General features: G+C 32.0%; 2 protein-coding genes across 13 annotated transcripts in view; one reads left to right on the forward strand and one right to left on the reverse strand.

The window, feature by feature from the left end:
* The window catches only part of heph (polypyrimidine tract-binding protein 1 heph), a 532,621-nt gene that overhangs the window by 432,637 nt on the left and 80,338 nt on the right, over positions 1-19,646 (reverse strand). The gene's annotated exons all lie outside the window — the stretch shown is intronic.
* LOC105143853 (esterase FE4) lies at positions 9,427-17,545 on the forward strand. The gene is made up of 9 exons (XM_011052378.2): positions 9,427-11,310; positions 12,090-12,230; positions 12,609-12,768; positions 14,259-14,725; positions 14,817-14,985; positions 15,276-15,451; positions 15,504-15,648; positions 16,523-16,664; positions 16,906-17,545. The coding sequence occupies exons 1-9, from the start codon at positions 11,077-11,079 to the stop codon at positions 17,180-17,182; spliced, it is 1,911 nt and encodes a 636-aa protein (XP_011050680.1). The 5' UTR covers positions 9,427-11,076; the 3' UTR covers positions 17,183-17,545.

The following is a 19,646-nucleotide window of genomic DNA, read 5'->3' on the forward strand; positions in this document are numbered from 1 at the left end:
AGCGTTAAGTATATCGGATTTGCGCTGAGTTTGTAATGTCTTTTGTCGCCCGCAATGGATTCTAGATTGTCGCACAATCTTAAGTCCATTTTTATTCCTGTACTAAATTGCGCTAATACTCTTTTTTTTTTCGCTTTCGTCAAATATATACGGAAAAAATAATTGGTCGAAGTATCTAAAAATTTAGTTACACGGAAAAAAAAGATTAGCTGCCACAGCTAAAAATTTGGTATGACAGCTAAATTCGATAGTATTATATGGACACCTAACGTCGGATCTGCAAAGTCTAATTTCCATTAGCTGTGAGTCCTAAATATTATCATTGTAACAGATAAGCATTTTGCTATTATGTCGATGTATGATCATTGCAACAAACGTTTTCTGTGTAGCGGACAATTTGATAGCAAATAGGATAATTTCAGCAAATCATATTTAATTGTGGTAGAGACAATTTTCTTTAACCCGGACATATCCGATAACTATGACAATTAACTTCATATTGTTAAATAAATTGACTGTAACAGACATGTATATTTTACTATCACGTCCTTATATTAGCAGCAAATTTCATAGCAAATACAATTTCAACTAATCAAAATTAGCTATGATCAGAATCTTTTTTTCCAGGGTAAATTTCCAGATCTGAAAATAAGTATACTAAACCATTAAAATAATTATGTAAGATAGTCGCATGATGCTTTAAAAAGTTTTGACATTTTAACAACCAGCTTGAACTTTTATGGCCCAGCAAAATTATTTTCAGATCTGTATCTATCTAAATTTTAGATACTGGAACAAAATTGTTCTTTTCATATATTCCACTTTAAGTTCCAAAAGTATACTAGTTTAGTTACAAAAATTGATCTTTTATAATTAAATTGATAAATTTACGTGACACACTGAAAGACCGTTTTTTAATTTAGATCACCAATCTAAATTAATATAATACGTCTTCCTTAAATAGAACATGGAAAGTACAATTTTACCAAAGTATCTAAAAATTAAGGTAGATATTGAATAGATCTAAAAACAATTTTCTCGAACTATCAAAATAATTATGCAAGACGAGTAATGCTGCAGAAATTTTGACATTCTAATAACCTTGAGCGTCGTACAGCATTATTTTGATAGTCCAACAAAATTATTTTCAGATCTAGCTAAATTTACATAATAGAAGTAATGAGAGACGGTAATAAAGTCGAATTAAGTTAATAAATCACGTTGTTTCCATACCCGACGCTCATTTCGCGGATTGACGTGTACCTTTGACCTTTCTAATTAATTTTCTTTCAGCTCGCGCTCCATTATGTGCGATGAGAAATTCTTGAGAGAACATTAAGTCAGATGTATTATAATTTCAAGATTGTGCTTGGTATTATTCCCAACCCTCATCCACCATTGTAAGAGTCTCCATCTATCTCTCTTTATATTTCTTTCCGGATTATGTATCTTTTCTAGAGCACGTAGCAGAGCTTTTTAAAAATCGACGAAATCCACGCTGGCTCATCTCATGCTGCAAGATGAGACGAGTAAAAATAAGCAAAGCTCGAGGCTCGCGGTCAACGAGTTTTCCGCGGTTCCGAGATATTCCGTAGGAAAAGAGGAATAGGTACGATCCCAAGTGTCGATATATCTTGAATTAATCACTCCTATGATCCGGACGATCGGGAGCTCCTGAGGAATCGAGAGACTTTCACGGACAGGTTAATGGCAATATCATTATTGCAGCCGGTCGTTATTCACCCTAACAAACTGTGCGGCGCGATGCATTAATCTCCCGAGGCAATGCATCACCGGGCTGCAGTGCTTTCTCGCGTACGCGCCGCGGTGCATGCAGTGTGTGTATGCACTCGCACGCGGTTTGCAGCATACAAGCTACGAAAGCTGCTGCTGCTGCTGATACTGGTGGTTCATGTAGCAATGTCGCCGGTAGTCTAACGTGCATATTTCACTTTCGCACGGCACCGAAATGCCGCCGGTTGTTTCTCTCTCTCTCTCTCTCTTTCCCACTCTTCTTCTTCTTCTCTAGTTTCTCCTCTACTTTCTCGAGTAGATTCGCGCTCGACTTCGGCGACCAGCCGAATTATAAAGAGAATTTCGAGAGCGTAACGAGAAAGACGGTGGCTAAAGAATTTCGACTTTCTGTGATTCAAAATCTCACCTTTTTTACGTTCCCAAAGACTGTCGCGAACGTTTCGTTTAGGCACTGACAGAAACATCGACATTGCATCAGCACATACAATAACAGGAGCTTTTACTCCAAATATCTTTTTATATCATGGCAATACGAGTATAAAGGAAGAAATTTATTTACTTCAGCCTATAAAGCTAAGAAGGGATTGCTTTAGATTCACTTACAAGGGCACCTCTCAAAATGTCAAACACTGATTTTAATGAAACTTTGTGCAAGTTACGTAAATAGATTGACAATTTAGAAAATATCACTTGCGACTAATTTTGTGGGTTGAAATCGCTCCAAAAGAAGTTAAAATACTGCCACTCTTATTCGAGAGTGCAAATTTTTCATTTTTTTTTTTCAATAATGGCCGTATTTTAACTCTCTTGGAATGAGATTTCACTCCAAAAAATTTCAAGAATATACTTACAGGGAAACTTAATTCACAATCCTAATATCTTCTTCCTCTTTAATTTCTTATCTTCCTCTTTCCATAATTTTCTTAAAATTGATAATAAAAGATATATCGCACAAATTATTTCAAGTGAAAAGTTTGATAAATTTACATTTCTCCACAACTTAAAAAAAATCGATTTTTCAATTATCATTAAAAATTGAGAGATAGTAAGATTCGAGAATAAAGTTATATTTCGAAAATAAAAAGATTATATAAATTCGCATATTATTATATTAGATACGAAGAGTTGTTTTGATTGAATTTTCTATTTATATATGTTTAAAACAAATTTATGAATAAAGCACCACCTGGTATTTCATGTGATATATTCAAACTTTACAATAACTATGCCGCGAACGGCGATAAAATTTATTTTTCTTCAACGAAGTCTTATATATTATTCACTCTTGTGCTCCTGATATTTTGCCCTTTAAAACGCGTCCGAAAAAGAGAGTAAACGATTATAGCATTTGACAAAAGTAATCCCACGAGAATAAAACACTTTTAGCATCTTACTCAACATTTCCGAAACTTTTAGTCCGTATCTTCTCGTATGATAAAAAAATATTATATTATAAAAAATGTAAGAAATGCTCTTAAAACGAAAACGTTTCTTTAGAATAATTTTACTGCCATTTTGGTATATGTAATAGTTATATGTAATATTATTTATATTATTTATATTAATAGGTATATGTAATATTATTTATATGTAATAGTTAAAAAATCAAAATTTAAATAAAATATTCTTTAAATAAAATTCGTTCTACTCTTCTCTTTTAAAATTTAGATTTATATATATATATATATATATAAAATGACATAAATGACAATAAATCTAAATTCTAAAAGAGATGAGCAAGACGAATTTAAATGCAGAGAAAGTACCTTATATTATTTATTTGCTATTTAACAAAAAAAAAGAAGATAAAAGTAAAATGTGTCCAATAACAAAAATACCAAATAAAATTTTATAGTAGTAAAATTCAAAATTACAAAAAATTCTGAATTACACGGGGCATCGCAATCTTCCACGTGGAATCGCCATAATACAAAATTAGGATAAAAAGATGCTTTATTTATTATAGTCTCGTATTTATGTCCGGATGTTGGTTCGTCAGTGATTCGCCTCGAATCAAATTTCCTTTCAGAGCATAAAAGGGATGAAAAACAAGACGTACGGTTCTCATTTGGCCAAGCGCTCTCATTTTTCCTTTGTTCGTAATTCCTTTACAGAAACGCGCTTTTCAACGACGGTATTAAACAAAGATAAAACCGCGACAATGAAAAAAAAAAAAAGATAATTTCGGCTATCCGGCTGAAATGCATATAATAATGTCGTCGTGCAAATACGGACGATTCATTACGAAGACGGCCAAAGCTAGCTTGAGCACCGATAAATAATATCGCGATTAATAATTTCACCGTGGCGACCATTCGCGCTGGTTAATTCATCGCTTCACGACATTTAATACACGTCCTGCATTTTCCGCGTGACGCGTTACAATATAATTTCGCGTCGGCTGTAAATTCGTTTTCTCGTGTAATCACTCGCCCATACGGGAGCACGCATAATGACGTTTACATTAAATTCAACATTATCGACGTAATGCGATATGCGTTAAACCCTGGCAAAAGTCACCGGGCGAATGCAACTTGATCTACAATGTGCTTTTTGTTTCTTTCCTGTTTCTTACTTTTTACAACTTACTTTTTTCCCTTTTTGCGACCGTTTTATTAACAATCGTGTTTTCTCGTCTCTTCCAAAGTTCGACAACTTTTATTTAAACGAAAACGAAGAAACAGAATAAGAGGCGAAAAGGCAAGAGATAAAAAGTGGTACAAAGTAAGAAACAGAAAGCAAAGAGCACATTGCAGATTAGGAAATGTTTGTGCCTCGGCGATTCAAATCGACGATTGATAATTGCTCGCGCCTAGAGTTACCAGTTGTAATCTTAGTAAGTACATGTACTCTTTAAGGTCGTGAAACTTCTGGTCATTACTTTACATTTATGGAATTATAAGAATATCAGAATTAGTAAAAGTTATATTCTAAAAATTTTACTTTTTTATTAAATACCTACATTTAACGCGTAAAGTTATACTTCCTCCTTCCGCTCCCGGATTATTATGTACACTTTTTTAAAAAAGCGTACATATGTACATATGTACTTTTTTCTTGTGATTCAGATATGATGACCACGCCACATCATCGCTCTACAACAACTCGTGTCTCTCCGCAAATTTACGCGGAATGCAGTGATGACGTCATCGCGTGGAAAAACATGCGGCCGCCTCGTCCCTGAAAATCATCTCGTTACGCAAATGTGTCATCACGATTCCCGCGAGATTTACCGTACAAAAACCACGCGTGCTAGCTTTTCCATTGTCTTGTCCGTAGAACACACCGTAGTTTTACACTCTCGGTAAAGCACTCGGTTTACGTTTCATTATTATAATGCGCTCACGTATGATCAAAGTTACGTACCTCTCTTTATTTAATAACGCAGCGCGGTATTGACAAAGCACTTTCCAGCTTACATAGGACGTCCAATTTTAAAATAGAATTACAGATTTAAAGGAATGGAAATGACAATGCAATTAAAACGTTTAACGACCACAATTATTAATCATACAAACGTTAAGCGATTTTCAGTCGAGTTCATAATTGCGTACGTGGAGAGGAAGTAATTGTTTACATCCGACGATATTAATAAGGCAAGCGTAACATGTTGCTTCGGACACGTCGTGCGCCAACCGGGAAAATTAGTATAAAGTAATCAGCAAAGCAAACTTTAACGGTATCGTCAAAAATGAGGGAAATTGATCCGTATCGCCGATGCAAAGGTCTGCGCTATTTCCAGCCGGTTCTTGCCGTCGTGACTGCATCGCGCACTGCAATTAGTCCACGACGTGACAAATAGACGAATGCATAATCCAGCGCGGCGTCCGCCTTTAATCAAACACGACGTGCTCCTACATGCACGTGGACATAGAAACAGCCGATATTAAATCATATTGACGTTCTACTCGATTCCCTCATGCCACGAAGCCCGCCATTACGTGAACAAATACCGAATTAATCCTTGCTTTCTGTTGTCTTTAACATTTCAAGAAAATTAATTTCAGTTTTAGAAGACTAATAATTATATAGGTATTATTTTTTAATTTTAACATTTTATAAAGCACGATCGTACATAAATGAAATATAAAGGTAAACAAAAGTGAATTGTATTAAGTTAAAAAGAACTAGATCATATAATTAATTTTAATTAAGTCAAGGCTAGATTGTATTACGTACAGAAAGGACGCTTCTGCTGAAGTATTTAAAAATTTAGTTGGATACAGACTTAAAAATAATTTTGTTGGACCATCAAAAATAATTATGTAGGAAACTCAAACATAATGAACAATGCTACAAAAAATTTTGATATTCCAACACTCAACTTGAGCTTTTTACATAATTATTTTGATAATTTAAAATTATTTTTAATTTTCTGTATCTATCTGAACTTTTACTATTTTTGAACTTACTATTTCAGCAAAATCGTTCTCTCTGTGGAAACTCTTCTCTCTGTTCAAGATTTAAAGCATTCAATTAATGCTTTAAGAACATCAATACTAATTCAATGAGATGCTTTAAGGATCAATATTAATTATGATCATTAGTAATTAATACATAGAAACAATGATTTTGCTAAAGTATCTAAAAATTTAGCTAAATACAAATTTGAAAACAATTATATTTACGCCATTAAAATAATACATAATAATGTAAAAAAAATGTTTTACATAATTATGTAAAATAATTATGTAAAACGCTCAAAATAGTTGCTATGTATAAAATATTAAAACTTTTTGCAACACTATCATCAATGCTTAAGCGTTTTACATAAGTATTTTTTTTATAATCCAAGAAAATTATTCTCAGATCTTTATCTAGCTAAATTTTTAGGTACTATTAACTATTCTTTTGATGCAACTTTTATTATTAAACAGGAAAACCGTTTGATTTCTTTTATCTCAACGCTTTTCTAAAAAGTAAATTTTTTACAAACATATAAGATAAGGAGAAACACATCGATCACTTGCTCACGAGATCGCATATCAGCATGAAAAAAAAAGATTTATTAAAACAGCTAAAACAGCTTTATTTATTTAGCAAATCTACAGCCGTAATGTAGGAACAGCTAGTTTTCTATGTTAAAGTAGCAAAGTTTTGTAGCTGAATTAAATTAAAAATTGTAATCATATTCGTTCGAATGGTATAGCAAATTTGTTAATACAGCAAAGATAATTTCTGAAAAAATTTATCATAAAGAATTTATTATAAAGGTCAACATTTATAACAAAACATGCTCACTAAGATAGCGCATATTTATGCTGCTATAATGAAGAAACTTATTACATCTTCATCAGCAATCTTCATTGTAGTAAAGAATTAATTGCTCTAACAATTCAAGTTAATTAAGACAACAAATTCTGATAAATACATGGTTTTTATTTTAATACAATAAAAAAAAGTGCAATTTTTGAATTATTGAGTAATATAATCAACGTAATACAATAAACGTATATACAATTTTTATTTAAAGTGTTATTTAAATGTATTAAGCTGGATCTTCATAATACGCAGGATGCAGTTGCAGATTAGAACCTAACTTAATCTAATTATAAGTCACGTGTAGGTTCTGGACATAAACACAGGACGCACTAAAGTTAAATTTTCGCGTCCTGCGTTCTGCGTCTTACGACCGAAAATATGTTAGTCACACTGTGTCTAATTTTGCAACTTGAGACCCGCGTTCAGCATGCTGTGTAGATTAAAATATGTATTTGCAAGCATATTAAATTAGTTATTTCAACTGAACTAATTTGTTGCAATAACAATGATAATATTACCAAAGATGAGTTTGTTATAAGAGCATATTGATGACTGCTTACAGACATAATTTCTTTGTTGAGCCATCAAATTTTCTTAATTACAAATGAATTCGCGTAGAAAGCTATAGCATTGCTGAATCAGCAAATCTATTTCTTTCCGTGAAAGTTAAATTACTGATTTATATTCTACAATTGTCAAAACGCGAGTTTTAATACCGCATAAGTTCTCAAATTTTTGGAAAAGCGTATAATAAAAAATCAGAACATTCTTGGCATGCCAGTCATCAAATTATCAATTCCTTCGCGCTATTTTTATTGCTACTTTTGGTTTGATAATTCACCTTTGCACAACGTTATTTAGTAACGCTAAGTGTAAGTATATATGCATTCATCATATCCCTTTTAATTTTAACTTTAATTTTAATTTTAATTACATTATCAATATAATAATGTGCGTATTAACTGATTCAACGATTCAGTGATTTCATATCTCATGCTCTTATTATCCATTATTTAGCGCTATCAAGCTCACGAACAAAGCAATGCATACTAATTAATTAATAACAAGTAACAAAGACGAAGTAAGCTCGCGATAATAAATAATAGAATGTTTAGTAGTCTAACTTAAAATGACAGGACGTCTCTTTGCATTTAATTTATGACGTTATTACGCTTTGTTGGAATATAACGTGATAATAGCATTGTTGTCTTTTGTTATTTTTTACATAGATATACATGATTATTAGTAAATAGTCAGTCAATGAATTATTTCTATACAATATATATCTAATAATAATATCTCTAAAAATTTAGCTAAATACACATCTGAAAATAATTCAGTTAGACGGTAGGACGTTCAAATTGGTTGCTAGAATATCAAAACTTTTTTTGCATTATTGCCCATTATAAGTTCTACGTAATTATTTTGATAGTCCAACAAAATTATTTTCAAATCTGTATCTAACTAAAATTTTAAATATTTCAGCAAAAAAAAATCGTTCTTTCTATATATTTATATTGCTTAAATTTATTGCGCAAAGTAAATTGTATCGAAATTGATTATATAAGAAATCGCTTGATCGCTTTTGAAGTTAGGGTGTAATTACTCAATTATTTGAAAGATCCAAATATGGTGCTTCTCAATTGATTCGTATAATCAAGATTTTATCGTAATAATTATTGTACTAAATCTAAGAGCAAAACAAAAAAGAAAAGCCGGTAATTATAGGGAGGAAGCAAAAGACTATAATCAGCAGAAATCTGCGACCAAGTAACACAGCATAACTAATGACGAGGAGATAAACACGGCTCGGCAAACGACGCGTAACGAGTGAAGGTGCCATGGAGATTTCGTGCGGAAACGGACCGGAAACTCCCGGGGGAAGCCCCTCTTGTCAGGAAATTGTTAGGACTTGAACTCGCCGGCGGAAGTGAATCCTCCGCCACAGCAACGGAGGTAGTGGCGGTGGCGGTAATGGTGGTGGCGGCGACGGTCGACGTAGAAAACCGGAGAAGAAAACCCACGGGATGCGGTAAGAGCGTCAGTGAAACCCGAATTAGACGGTCGTTCGATTTGAGATAAATAAAGAACGATCGCTTTTCAAACGTCTCTGCGTTTCAGGATTTTGAACAAAACAATCGGCGATGGCATTTAAGGTAATTCTCCTCTGGCAAGAGCTTTCGAAAAATATGCTTGTTAACTCCAAAATAAATCAGTAAATCGAATAAATAAATAAGCGCCGAATATGAAGATTAAATTTTAGTTTATAATAATCTATATGAACGTTTGAATATGTTTTCCAGTTCTTCAATCTGCACGCCAAATACAATTAGTTTTGAAAATGCAATTCTAAACTAAAGCCGAAGTAATAATATTACAAATTCAATTGATCGCCAATTTAATATTTAACATTTTATACATGATTGGGTTATTCATGCATTTCTCTTGTTTGAAGTACTAGGAGCATCTATAGGATCTAAATAATGGTCCCCATTTCTTTTTTTTCTTTTAATACATCTATAAATATTTTTCAAACGTGTTAAGCTAAATAAAAAAATTTATATATATGTGAGAATCACTTAATAATTTTTGTATAAGAGTGGTGAAAATTAATCCTAGATACGAATGATCTATCGTGTACTAAAAGTTAATATAATGATAAAACACTGTAAAGAATTTATTACGAAAAATATTATCAAGCTAAATAAATTAAACAAAATAACTTAACAAATATTTTTTTTTATTTAAGAGAATATTAATATACATGAGAGAATTAGGAAAATTATAGGTTCATGTCGAATCTTCGAAATTCTTAAAAAGGAAGGCATTATCATTACGTTAGATTTTTTGCTGCAATTTTTTGTATGTACTTTTTTAAGTTATTACTTTATTCCACCGTTGCGACAGCTCTTGCGAAATGGTTTGCATTTCGAGTTTCAAATAACCTTGCGCGATTGTTGACATTGTGAAGTATGTAGTGCCATGGCAGAGAGCTAAAATGCAACGTGTTGAATAATGGAATGGTTACGAGTAACCCGGGTTAAGTTGCTCATCTATAATAATGTACAGTATGTAGCTAAGCTCCGCCAAAAGCCGCATTACCCCTCGCTTAATAATACGTCACGGTTGATAGAGATCCTTCTGGTGAATAAATGATGTAAAGACGGCGGGGCGAGGACGGAATATTCAATCACTTCCTATGAAAAACAGAGACTTTCATACTTTTCGAGAGACAAACGCAAAGAAATAATTAAATATGCATTATATTTATAATACATTTTGTTGGTCCATTCTGTATGCTTTAATTTTGTAAAGTTAAATTGACAATCCTATCAATTTTTTTATATAAATTATACAATATGTCCTTGGTGACTTTACTATCCAAATCCTTTAGAGTGGAAAATCAGAGTTAAAAAAAAAATTTCAATCTTTAAGAGTAAAATTTCACTCTAAAATTTCAGAAAGCATATATGTTTAACGCTTATCTTTACTGATATAACTATTAATAAATTTTTAAGTCAAAATGAATACTCAATAAAGATAAGTTTGATAACAGCAAATCTAATAAAATCATCGCTAATGTAAAGTGGCTTAACATCTTAAAGTGACTTCTCATGCAATTAAGCTCATCTTTGTGATGAACAAATGCAACATACAAATGATTATCAAAATTTATTACGCGATACATTTATAACGGCATGTGAACGTATGTAATGATGTGTGATTTATTTTTCTAAATGCACTTCGAATACTCTTTACACGATTTAATAACTGTGATCTCAATGAAATATTTACGTTAAAATATTCCATGATATCTATTCTTGTATTGACCTATCATAAACTTAAACGACAGTAAAGTAAAGTCGCGTGGCTCGGCTTGGTTCGTCACTTCTATAGGAATTAAACGTATTGCGTCCATATCACGTGGCGGTTCGCGATAAAGCAGCTCGCGGTTGTTCAAGTGAAGTTGTGCTACATTTCAGTCGTTTTATGCATATGATATGCGCAACATCCCTAGCGATAAATACGGGATAAAGTGAATCTCTCGCACGCTGCAACATGTCGTCGCTTCGTCTTCGGTTGAACGAAAGGATTTGGCTATGTATAAGTGTTCTCGTGTTCCTGTTCATTCTCGTTGACGGTTTATTCATGGATTCCGAAAATCGACTTCTCGTCAACACGAAATGGGGCATCTTTCGCGGCAAATGGAGCAGAACCATACGCGATCGGTCGGTCGCGAATTTTCTCGGCATACCGTACGCTCTACCCCCGATAGGCGATTTGAGATTCAGAGTACGTATTGTTTGAACACGAGCGAGTATAATTTAATTTAATTTATTCTGTGTATCCTTTAATGATATATGAGGATCAACTCATCTGTGGAACTTGCGAAGATTTTGGAAGATTGATTTTTGTCTAATTCCAAGCAAATAAAAATCAGAATTATAAATATATTTTACATATATATTTTACTTTTAACTAAAAATCCGAATTATATCGCAATAACACAGAGCGTGAACCACGAAAGTGACTTATGCATTTCTGTAGTTAGTTTCAAAGTAAAACAATATCCATATTAACGTATATACTTGATAAATTAATTAAATTTTAATCAAATTTAATACATTTTCTTGAATTAAATTATTTAATTCCATTATTTTAATTAATTAATGACATACTGTGTGGATAGAAATAATAGTGACCTATAGAAATTATTAAAAATAACTCAAATTGAATATAATTTGACATTATAAATTTAGCGATACGCAAAAAGTGCCAGCAAAGCGAACAGACTTTTAATAATACTTTACATCTAATGAAATATTTAATATTTAATCTAATCTAACCGTTTTTCTGTTATTCTTTTTATTTTTATAAATATTTATAATTTTGTGTATAAAAATTAAATCGAGTCATTTATCCATGACTCATCTAATTCGTTGAAAATTCATATTTTTCTGCAAGAAACTACTTGACTGACGCGAGTAAGAAAACGTAAATCACATTCATAGTTTACACTCCGAATGCGACATTAATTAGCAATGTAATTGGATTATATAATATTTTGTTAGAGCCCGCAACGATGGAATCACACGTGGACAAAAGTTCGGAACGCTACGATCGATGGGCAAAAATGCATTCAAACTGATTCGAAAACCTTAAAAATTGTCGGTAGTGAGGACTGCCTTTATCTAAACATCTTCGTTCCCTATGTGAGTGCATACAAATATTATCGTTCAATAATAATAACAAATAGAACGCAATAATAACAAAAATCTAATAGTGGATCAATATTCTCATAATCACGTAAATAGTTAACATCGCGCGCTATTTTTATAGTTTTGCCAAAAATTGCAAAGTAAATAGAAAATTACAATGTTTCAAGAACAAACGCGAACGAACTCAATTAGACCACGAGGTCTAACAAGGCTTAACTAAACTTAAACGAATCAAGGTTACGTTGTTGATACGATATTTTTTACGATAAATGTTTAGCGCAATAGTTATTAAATATTTCGTTTCTACGTTTATTTAAATGTGTATATGATTTTTTTTATCATTCTATAATTTTGTATTAAAAATCTTTATAGATTTTAGACCGGCAGATATCCACGAAACTACCGGTTTTAGTCTATGTGCATGGGGGTGCATATGTAACAGGAAGTAGCGATAGCAATCTGTATGCGCCGGATTATTTGTTGGAGCAGGATATAATCCTTGTCACGCTGAATTACCGACTTTCTGTTTTAGGTGAGAAGAAAAGGTTTATCTAATGTAATTGTCAGCGATTTTTTCATTACAATAACGCGTTAGATCTATCGCAAATTGAAGCACAGAATAATTTTGTTAAAATATCTAAAAATTTAACTAGGTACAGATCGGAAAATAATTTTGTTAAATCAATAATTATGTAGGAAATTCAAGCGTGATGAGCAGTGCAAAAGGCTCTAACATTCTGACAATTAGTTTAAGCATTTTGCATAATTATTCAATTGCACTTGTTTGACAAAAAATCACCAGAATGTAATTAGATCAAGTATGCATTGCCAGTACTGAAATGTACAGTTTACGTTATGCATACTATAAATTTTCAATACTGATAGTATATATTTAAATACTATGTGTCGCGTTCTGGTGCTTTTTTGTTAAACAGTGCTATTGAAATAATTATGTAGAATGCTCAAGTTGATTGCTAGAATGTCACCTTTTGCAGCATTGCTCATCATGCTTGAATTTCTTGCATAATCATTTCCTGTAGTCTTTTAACCGCTTAATACAAATCCGGTTTCAAATTGCTCCACAATTTTGTTTAAATTTGTAAAAAAAATTTTCACGTATTTTGTCACATTATAACTGTCGTGACGTACTATACTATAGAAGTTTTGTTGCAATCAAAATTAAATATATTATTCGGACTTTCAGTCCTCAAATAGATTTTTTAGCATTGATTATACAGTTAATAAAATGCACGATTAAATTAGATCATTGGCGATTTATATAATAGCTTTTGATTATATTTATTTAAATTTTTAGATCGTTAAATACGAATCCAAAATTGACAAGTGCAAAATGGTGGCTTCAATATTGGAGAATGTCGAAACTTGAAAAATGTTCGAATTGCTACAAAAATTTATATGTAGAGGTCTTTCATTAATTTGAATTTCAATGTCCAAAAACTACGAAAGCTAACTAGTTTCGTCCTGATGGCTTTTTTTATCGAACAATGCTACTAATTGTGTAGAATGTTCAAGCTGATTGCTGAAATTGTCCAAACATTTTGCAGCATTGCTCATCATGTTCGAATTTCCTATATAATTATTTTGATTGTTCAATTAAATTATTTTCCTTTTAAAGACTACAAGGCCTAGCAACATATGTAATTTAAATTGCAATAAAAGTTCTCCAGAGCATGCTACATATAATTATGATGACAAAATACATGAAAATAGTCTTTTTCGTAAATTAACTGCAATTTATCAGCAAATTTCTAAAAATTTACGTGATAGAATAATTCCGAAAATGAATTCGTATTCAGTACCTAAGAAATTATATTAAAAAATCATTAATTTTGTTCCAGTGTTCAAAAAATTTTTTTTGTCGAACAGTTTAGTTTAATAAAATTTTCAAATTTGTATCTAGCAAAATTTTTAAATACTTCAGTAAAACCGACTTTTCTGTGTAAGAAATAATAAATCTTATTACAATTTATACAATAATGACGACGAGTTCGAATCATTTAGGGTTTTTCAGCACAACGAACCAAGTTGCGCCAGGTAATTACGGTCTTAAAGATATAAAAATGGCTCTCGAATGGATTCAAGAGAATATTCGCAGCTTCGATGGGAATCCTGAATCGGTAACCCTTATGGGACACAGTGCCGGTGCAGCGGCGACTCATGTTCTTGCTCTCTCAAAGAAGACCGAGGGACTCTTTCACAGATACATTTTATTAGGGAGTTCCGCTTTAAATTTATACAATGTTCACTCTCCGAAAAGATATAGACAAGTATGTCTGAAATTGGCAAAACTTGTTGGCTGCCTGTTGAAAAAAGACGATGACGTAATTACGCCGAATGAAACACTTATCTTCGATCTGACCACAAAAGGCATTTTATATCCGGGTTATAAAGTAAAAAATGACGAAGAGATAATAAAATGCATGAGAACGATCGATGCGAAGAGATTAGAAGAGATGACGCATTCTTTCGTAAGTACCTTCAATAGAGTCCTATTATAGACTCCTATCATAGAAATATTAATATGTCTAATAACAATAGTTTTGTATCATTTTATATTAGTTTGTTTGGAGATCAAAACCAATATGTAACTTTGGTCCTACATTGGAAGATGACTCAGAGGACGCCATTATGACTGTGCATCCAATAAAAATAATAAAGGCCGGATTGTTTCGCGATATACCGGCGATAATACAAGTCACGAAGGACGAGGGTTTAGTAAAGACACTCGGTACTTTTACGAGTAATAACGGACTTTTCCGTTATTACTTCTTGTAATGATATTAATTAAGTTATCGTGCAAATTAATTAACGGCGTCGGATAATTTTCCGAGATGGAAGAAATATAGTTACAATTATTATTATTATTACATTAATTAACTTTATATCAACTAAAGTTAAAATTTTAGAGCAGTCAATAGTCATTTGATGTTTGTTTCAATGAAAAAATTTTTAAATTTTTAACTAAATTTCAATACGGAGAAAAAAAACTTTAACAATATCCGTACCTATTCGTTTCAGCTCTATACATAGATTCCGACGTCGAGGACGAATTAATAAAGAATTTCGAAAAATATTTGCCTTATTTTATGGAGTGCCACGAAGTGATTTCCAACACTACTGTTTTCGTTTCTGCATTAGAAGATTTTTATTTTAACGGAAATGTGAAGTTGGGTCTTATGGATAACATTACAGAGGTGAGTTCTAGGATGAATACGTGAGTAATGTTTGACGAGATAATTTTTTTAGATGTTTAGTGATTTTATGAAATGGTCGATAATTGAAGCTGCACAATATCAATCGAATCTAGGAAACGCCAGCATTTACTTTTCCCTCTTCGCATACGTAGGCACATTTTCGAACACCTTCGCTTCAGGCGTCCCCGTTGCTTATGGTACGTCATCCGTATATTATTAAAATCATTTCCATATATGCAGTTGGGAAATTTATGTTAAATTTAACACAGTTCATATATCCCAAACAATCCATCCAAATTTTTATAACATTTTTGTGTTAATTTAACACAAGATAAATATGTTAAAAGAGAGAGATACACAAATATTATGTAAAAAATTAACACAAAATTACTTTGACATAATTTTGAAGCAAATTGTAAAAGCACACTTCTTCAGTAAAATTAACATTTATAATATATTAAATTAATGTGTACATTTATTATCTGTTATTATTTATTTTATTTATTTATTTTAGAATTTACATTTTTGAAACTATATTTTTTTTATATTATTTGTTCACTTATTTATAAATTCCATTATTTTAACACTAATTGTAAGAATGATTGAATATTAATTTAATACAGAATATTCAATATTCAAATAACACAAGTACATTATGTTACATTAATGCGGGGATTAAAAATTGTAACAAGGGCAGATTTTAATACAAGTAAAAAATAATTTCTATTTTATAACATTATTAAAGTTTAAATTAACGCATATAATAAGATACATAAGAAATCTCTCCAAGTTTAAATTTTATTTTCTATTTCTCCAGTCAGTAAAGAAAATAAATAATTAAAAGTACTGGTTTCAATATGATAATATTTTTCTTCTTGATTTCAAATAATACTTACTGTTTCTAAATACATTAAACGTAACAAAAATATTTATGTTGAAAAAAAAATATGAAAAAGAAGGATTCAAGAGATCTTTCATCATCAATTATAATTATATCGACTATCTTCCGCAATCAAACATTAAGCAGACATTTATGAGTGAATTTTAATAATTAATAATTTATTCCTTCAGCTGTTTCACATGGCGACGAATTAAACTACTTATTTCCTATATTGAATAATATGTATAAAAATATGCAATTGCACAATACACAGAGCGATATTACTATGATTAACATCATGACAGAGATGTGGACAAGTTTCGTGATAAATGGGTAAATAAAATTAATATATGATACGATTATAAAGATTAATAAGATAATTATTTCGATTGTAATTTTTTAAAAACAAAAGTTCTTCAAGTATATTACGTTCAATTATCATTCTATTTCCGGCATCACATTGCATGATTCGTCTTTCAAATCCGATAGGAATACTAAATCGCTAGGAAATTCTGTTCTATACAGCGACGACCGGATATTCTTACCGATCGTAATGTTTATTTCATATGTACAGAATTCCAAAAGCATGGCTGATCCCCACATGGCCCAACTACCGCAATCATCAGTTCATGAGATTCGGGATTGACAGATCGCCGGAAACTGTGGTGCAAACCGATTTCCTGCCTAACAGAATGAGATTTTGGGAGAAACTGATGAACGAATCAATGGAATCGACGAATGACGTGTTTGTCAACGAACCACCGGAAGGCATTATCAATAACGCTAACGCAATCGATTATAGATTAACAGTTCAGTTTGCATCATTAGTGATAATTTTTATTTATATATGAACAAAATTATAATCTGCGCTCGCGGAAATAAATTATATAGCGAAAATATGATGATTCGCATAAGTTATAAACTGATATTGAGCAGGTTTTTCCATGCATCTTGTCACGTATGTTATTTAAATGATATTTCCACTTGGGCGGTTCAAATCAAAGATCAAATTATATATCAAAAACTGTTTGTAGTATAAATGCAAAGAAAAAAATACGCGAATATAAATAAACAGCGTTTTGTAGGTAAATTATAAAAATATTTATTGTGAAATATATTGTTCTTGTTAGTTGATAAAATATTATTTAGGAGCGCCAAAAGTAGATATAAATGTAAAGCAAATATGGATGCATTACAGAAAAATATGGAACATATGACTCGTTTTTTTTTGTGACTCAAGATATATTTAAAGTTCGATGCACTTTCCACGGAAGCTACTTTTATCCGCGTCAGTAAAAAGTAACGATGCTAATAAACACGGAGCGAAGCTGTTTCGTTCACTACCTGACGTTATCTCTCTCGCGATATGAGAACGATACAGTTGTTAATAGCATCGATAAAGTTTCGAAAGATACATAAATAGAAAGTTTTGAATTTGACTGTGTAAATACATCAGGTGCAAGCTTCCGTTAATCCCCTAATCCGGATTATTAAAATTTTCAAAATTAAACACGCGTTATATTTAAGTACATATAAAATTATATTTCAATACGTTGAAAATATATCGCACTCCCGCAGAAAAAATAAGATAAGTCAAAAAATTTCAAGGAGAGAGAATAAAATTGCGTATTTTAAAATTAATTATTTATGAGAATATTAATCCTAATCGATATTCGCTCTGAAGTTTTCTTAACTGATATTCGCTGGTCCAATGTATCTTATTGTATCTTTACTTAAAGTTAACGTAATTGAAAGAATTTTTCTCATTTTGAAGCTCAGAGAATAAGATTGCGTAATTTAAAATGATGTAAAGCTGTGAAAAACATTTGTTATAAATAATTATTCACGATGTAGAAAATTCAGTTGAAGAAAATTCCAGATTCACTGAAGTCTGCGAATACCGATTAAGATTTAAGTCAAGTAGAATTAATCATACAAATTGCTGATCAATATATCTATGTACATTGGCCGGTATATCTACATAATTATATTCTCCTCTATCGTTTCCTCCGTTTTTATTCTGAATATTTTTGTTATTATGCCTCCATCGTATGGGAGCACAAATCATGACTGAAAGTCAGACATCACGACCGCTCCCGAGAGTCATTCGCGTTTCCGCTTGCAATTACAGCCGAGATTAACGTCATCAAAAGTCCCCAACGGTCGGTGCGGCGGCCGTCGCATTAAAGAGAGCCTAATAAACGAAAGACATAATGAAATTCGCTGGAAATTAAGTTCGCCACACGACGAGTTAACGCGCATATAAAATATGCAGCTTCCAGTTTTCCCGACGAACCTGGGCGCGCTCGGGGAAATTAATCATCCGCCCTAGGCAACCGCTGTTTGTCTTCTTTCCGTTTTCCATTCCGTTTCCGGATGTATCGCGGGAGGTGCTCGCCGCCGTACGTTGCGCCGCGAAGGCGAGCGAGCGAGAGTGAGATTACGGCAGAGAAAGAAAGAAAGAGAGGATCAGACGTCCTCTCGAGCGATGATTATGCAACGACGATGAAACGAAGACAAACACCGTGCCGTCGCCCGGAGTACCACCGGAGAGACCGTATCGTCGTGCCTCTCTTAAGGATGAAAAGTGCTAACAGCCATGTAAATCCGCGAGATCTGTGGGATTCTACGTGGATTATCGTACGGCTTTCGTCTTTTGTAAACCTTACTGTGACGCAGCGAGATAAGTACGAATGTCGACGATTTCGGACGCGTTCCGGTGCGCAACTTATACTTTTTCATGGAGAATTCCATTTAACATTACCATATGGAAAGAATAGTTTTGCTCAAGTATCTAAAAATTTAGCTAAATACAAATCTGAAAATAATTTTGTGTGATCCATTAATATAATATGTAAAATACTCAAACTTATTGTTAAAACGTCAAAACTTTTTTGCAGTCTTGTCATCGATTAAGCGTTCTATATATAATATGATTATTTTGATAATCCAACAAAATTATTTTTAGATCTGTATAACTAAATTTTTGGATACTTCAACAAAACTATTCTTCTCAATTAAAATAACTGTCGACACATTCGGATGCATTCCAATTGCTAACTTATACACTTTTCCACGGAGAACTCATTTAATACTATATGGAAAAAACTGTTTTCCTCGAGTATCTAAAAATTTAGCTAAATACAAATCTCAAAATAATTTTGTCTGGACAATCAAAATAATTATGTAAAATTATGTAATTATTCAAATTGATTATTAGAATGTTAAAACTTTCTGCAGCCTTGTCGTCAATGCTTAATATAATCCAACAAAATAATCCAATCTAATAATTTAATAATTTAACATATAATTATA

This window comes from Acromyrmex echinatior, chromosome 1 (genome assembly GCF_024713525.1).
Source record: "Acromyrmex echinatior isolate Ae372 chromosome 1, ASM2471352v2, whole genome shotgun sequence".
NCBI lineage: Eukaryota > Metazoa > Arthropoda > Insecta > Hymenoptera > Formicidae > Acromyrmex > Acromyrmex echinatior.

Excerpts from the sequence above, each read along its gene's own strand:
- LOC105143853 (XM_011052378.2), top strand. The coding sequence starts at position 11,077 with ATGTCGTCGCTTCGTCTTCGGTTGAACGAAAGGATTTGGCTATGTATA. Across the intron at positions 12,231-12,608 it reads TAAACATCTTCGTTCCCTAT|ATTTTAGACCGGCAGATATC; the intron begins GTGAGTGCATAC and ends AAATCTTTATAG. Across the intron at positions 14,726-14,816 it reads AAGAGATGACGCATTCTTTC|TTTGTTTGGAGATCAAAACC; the intron begins GTAAGTACCTTC and ends ATTTTATATTAG.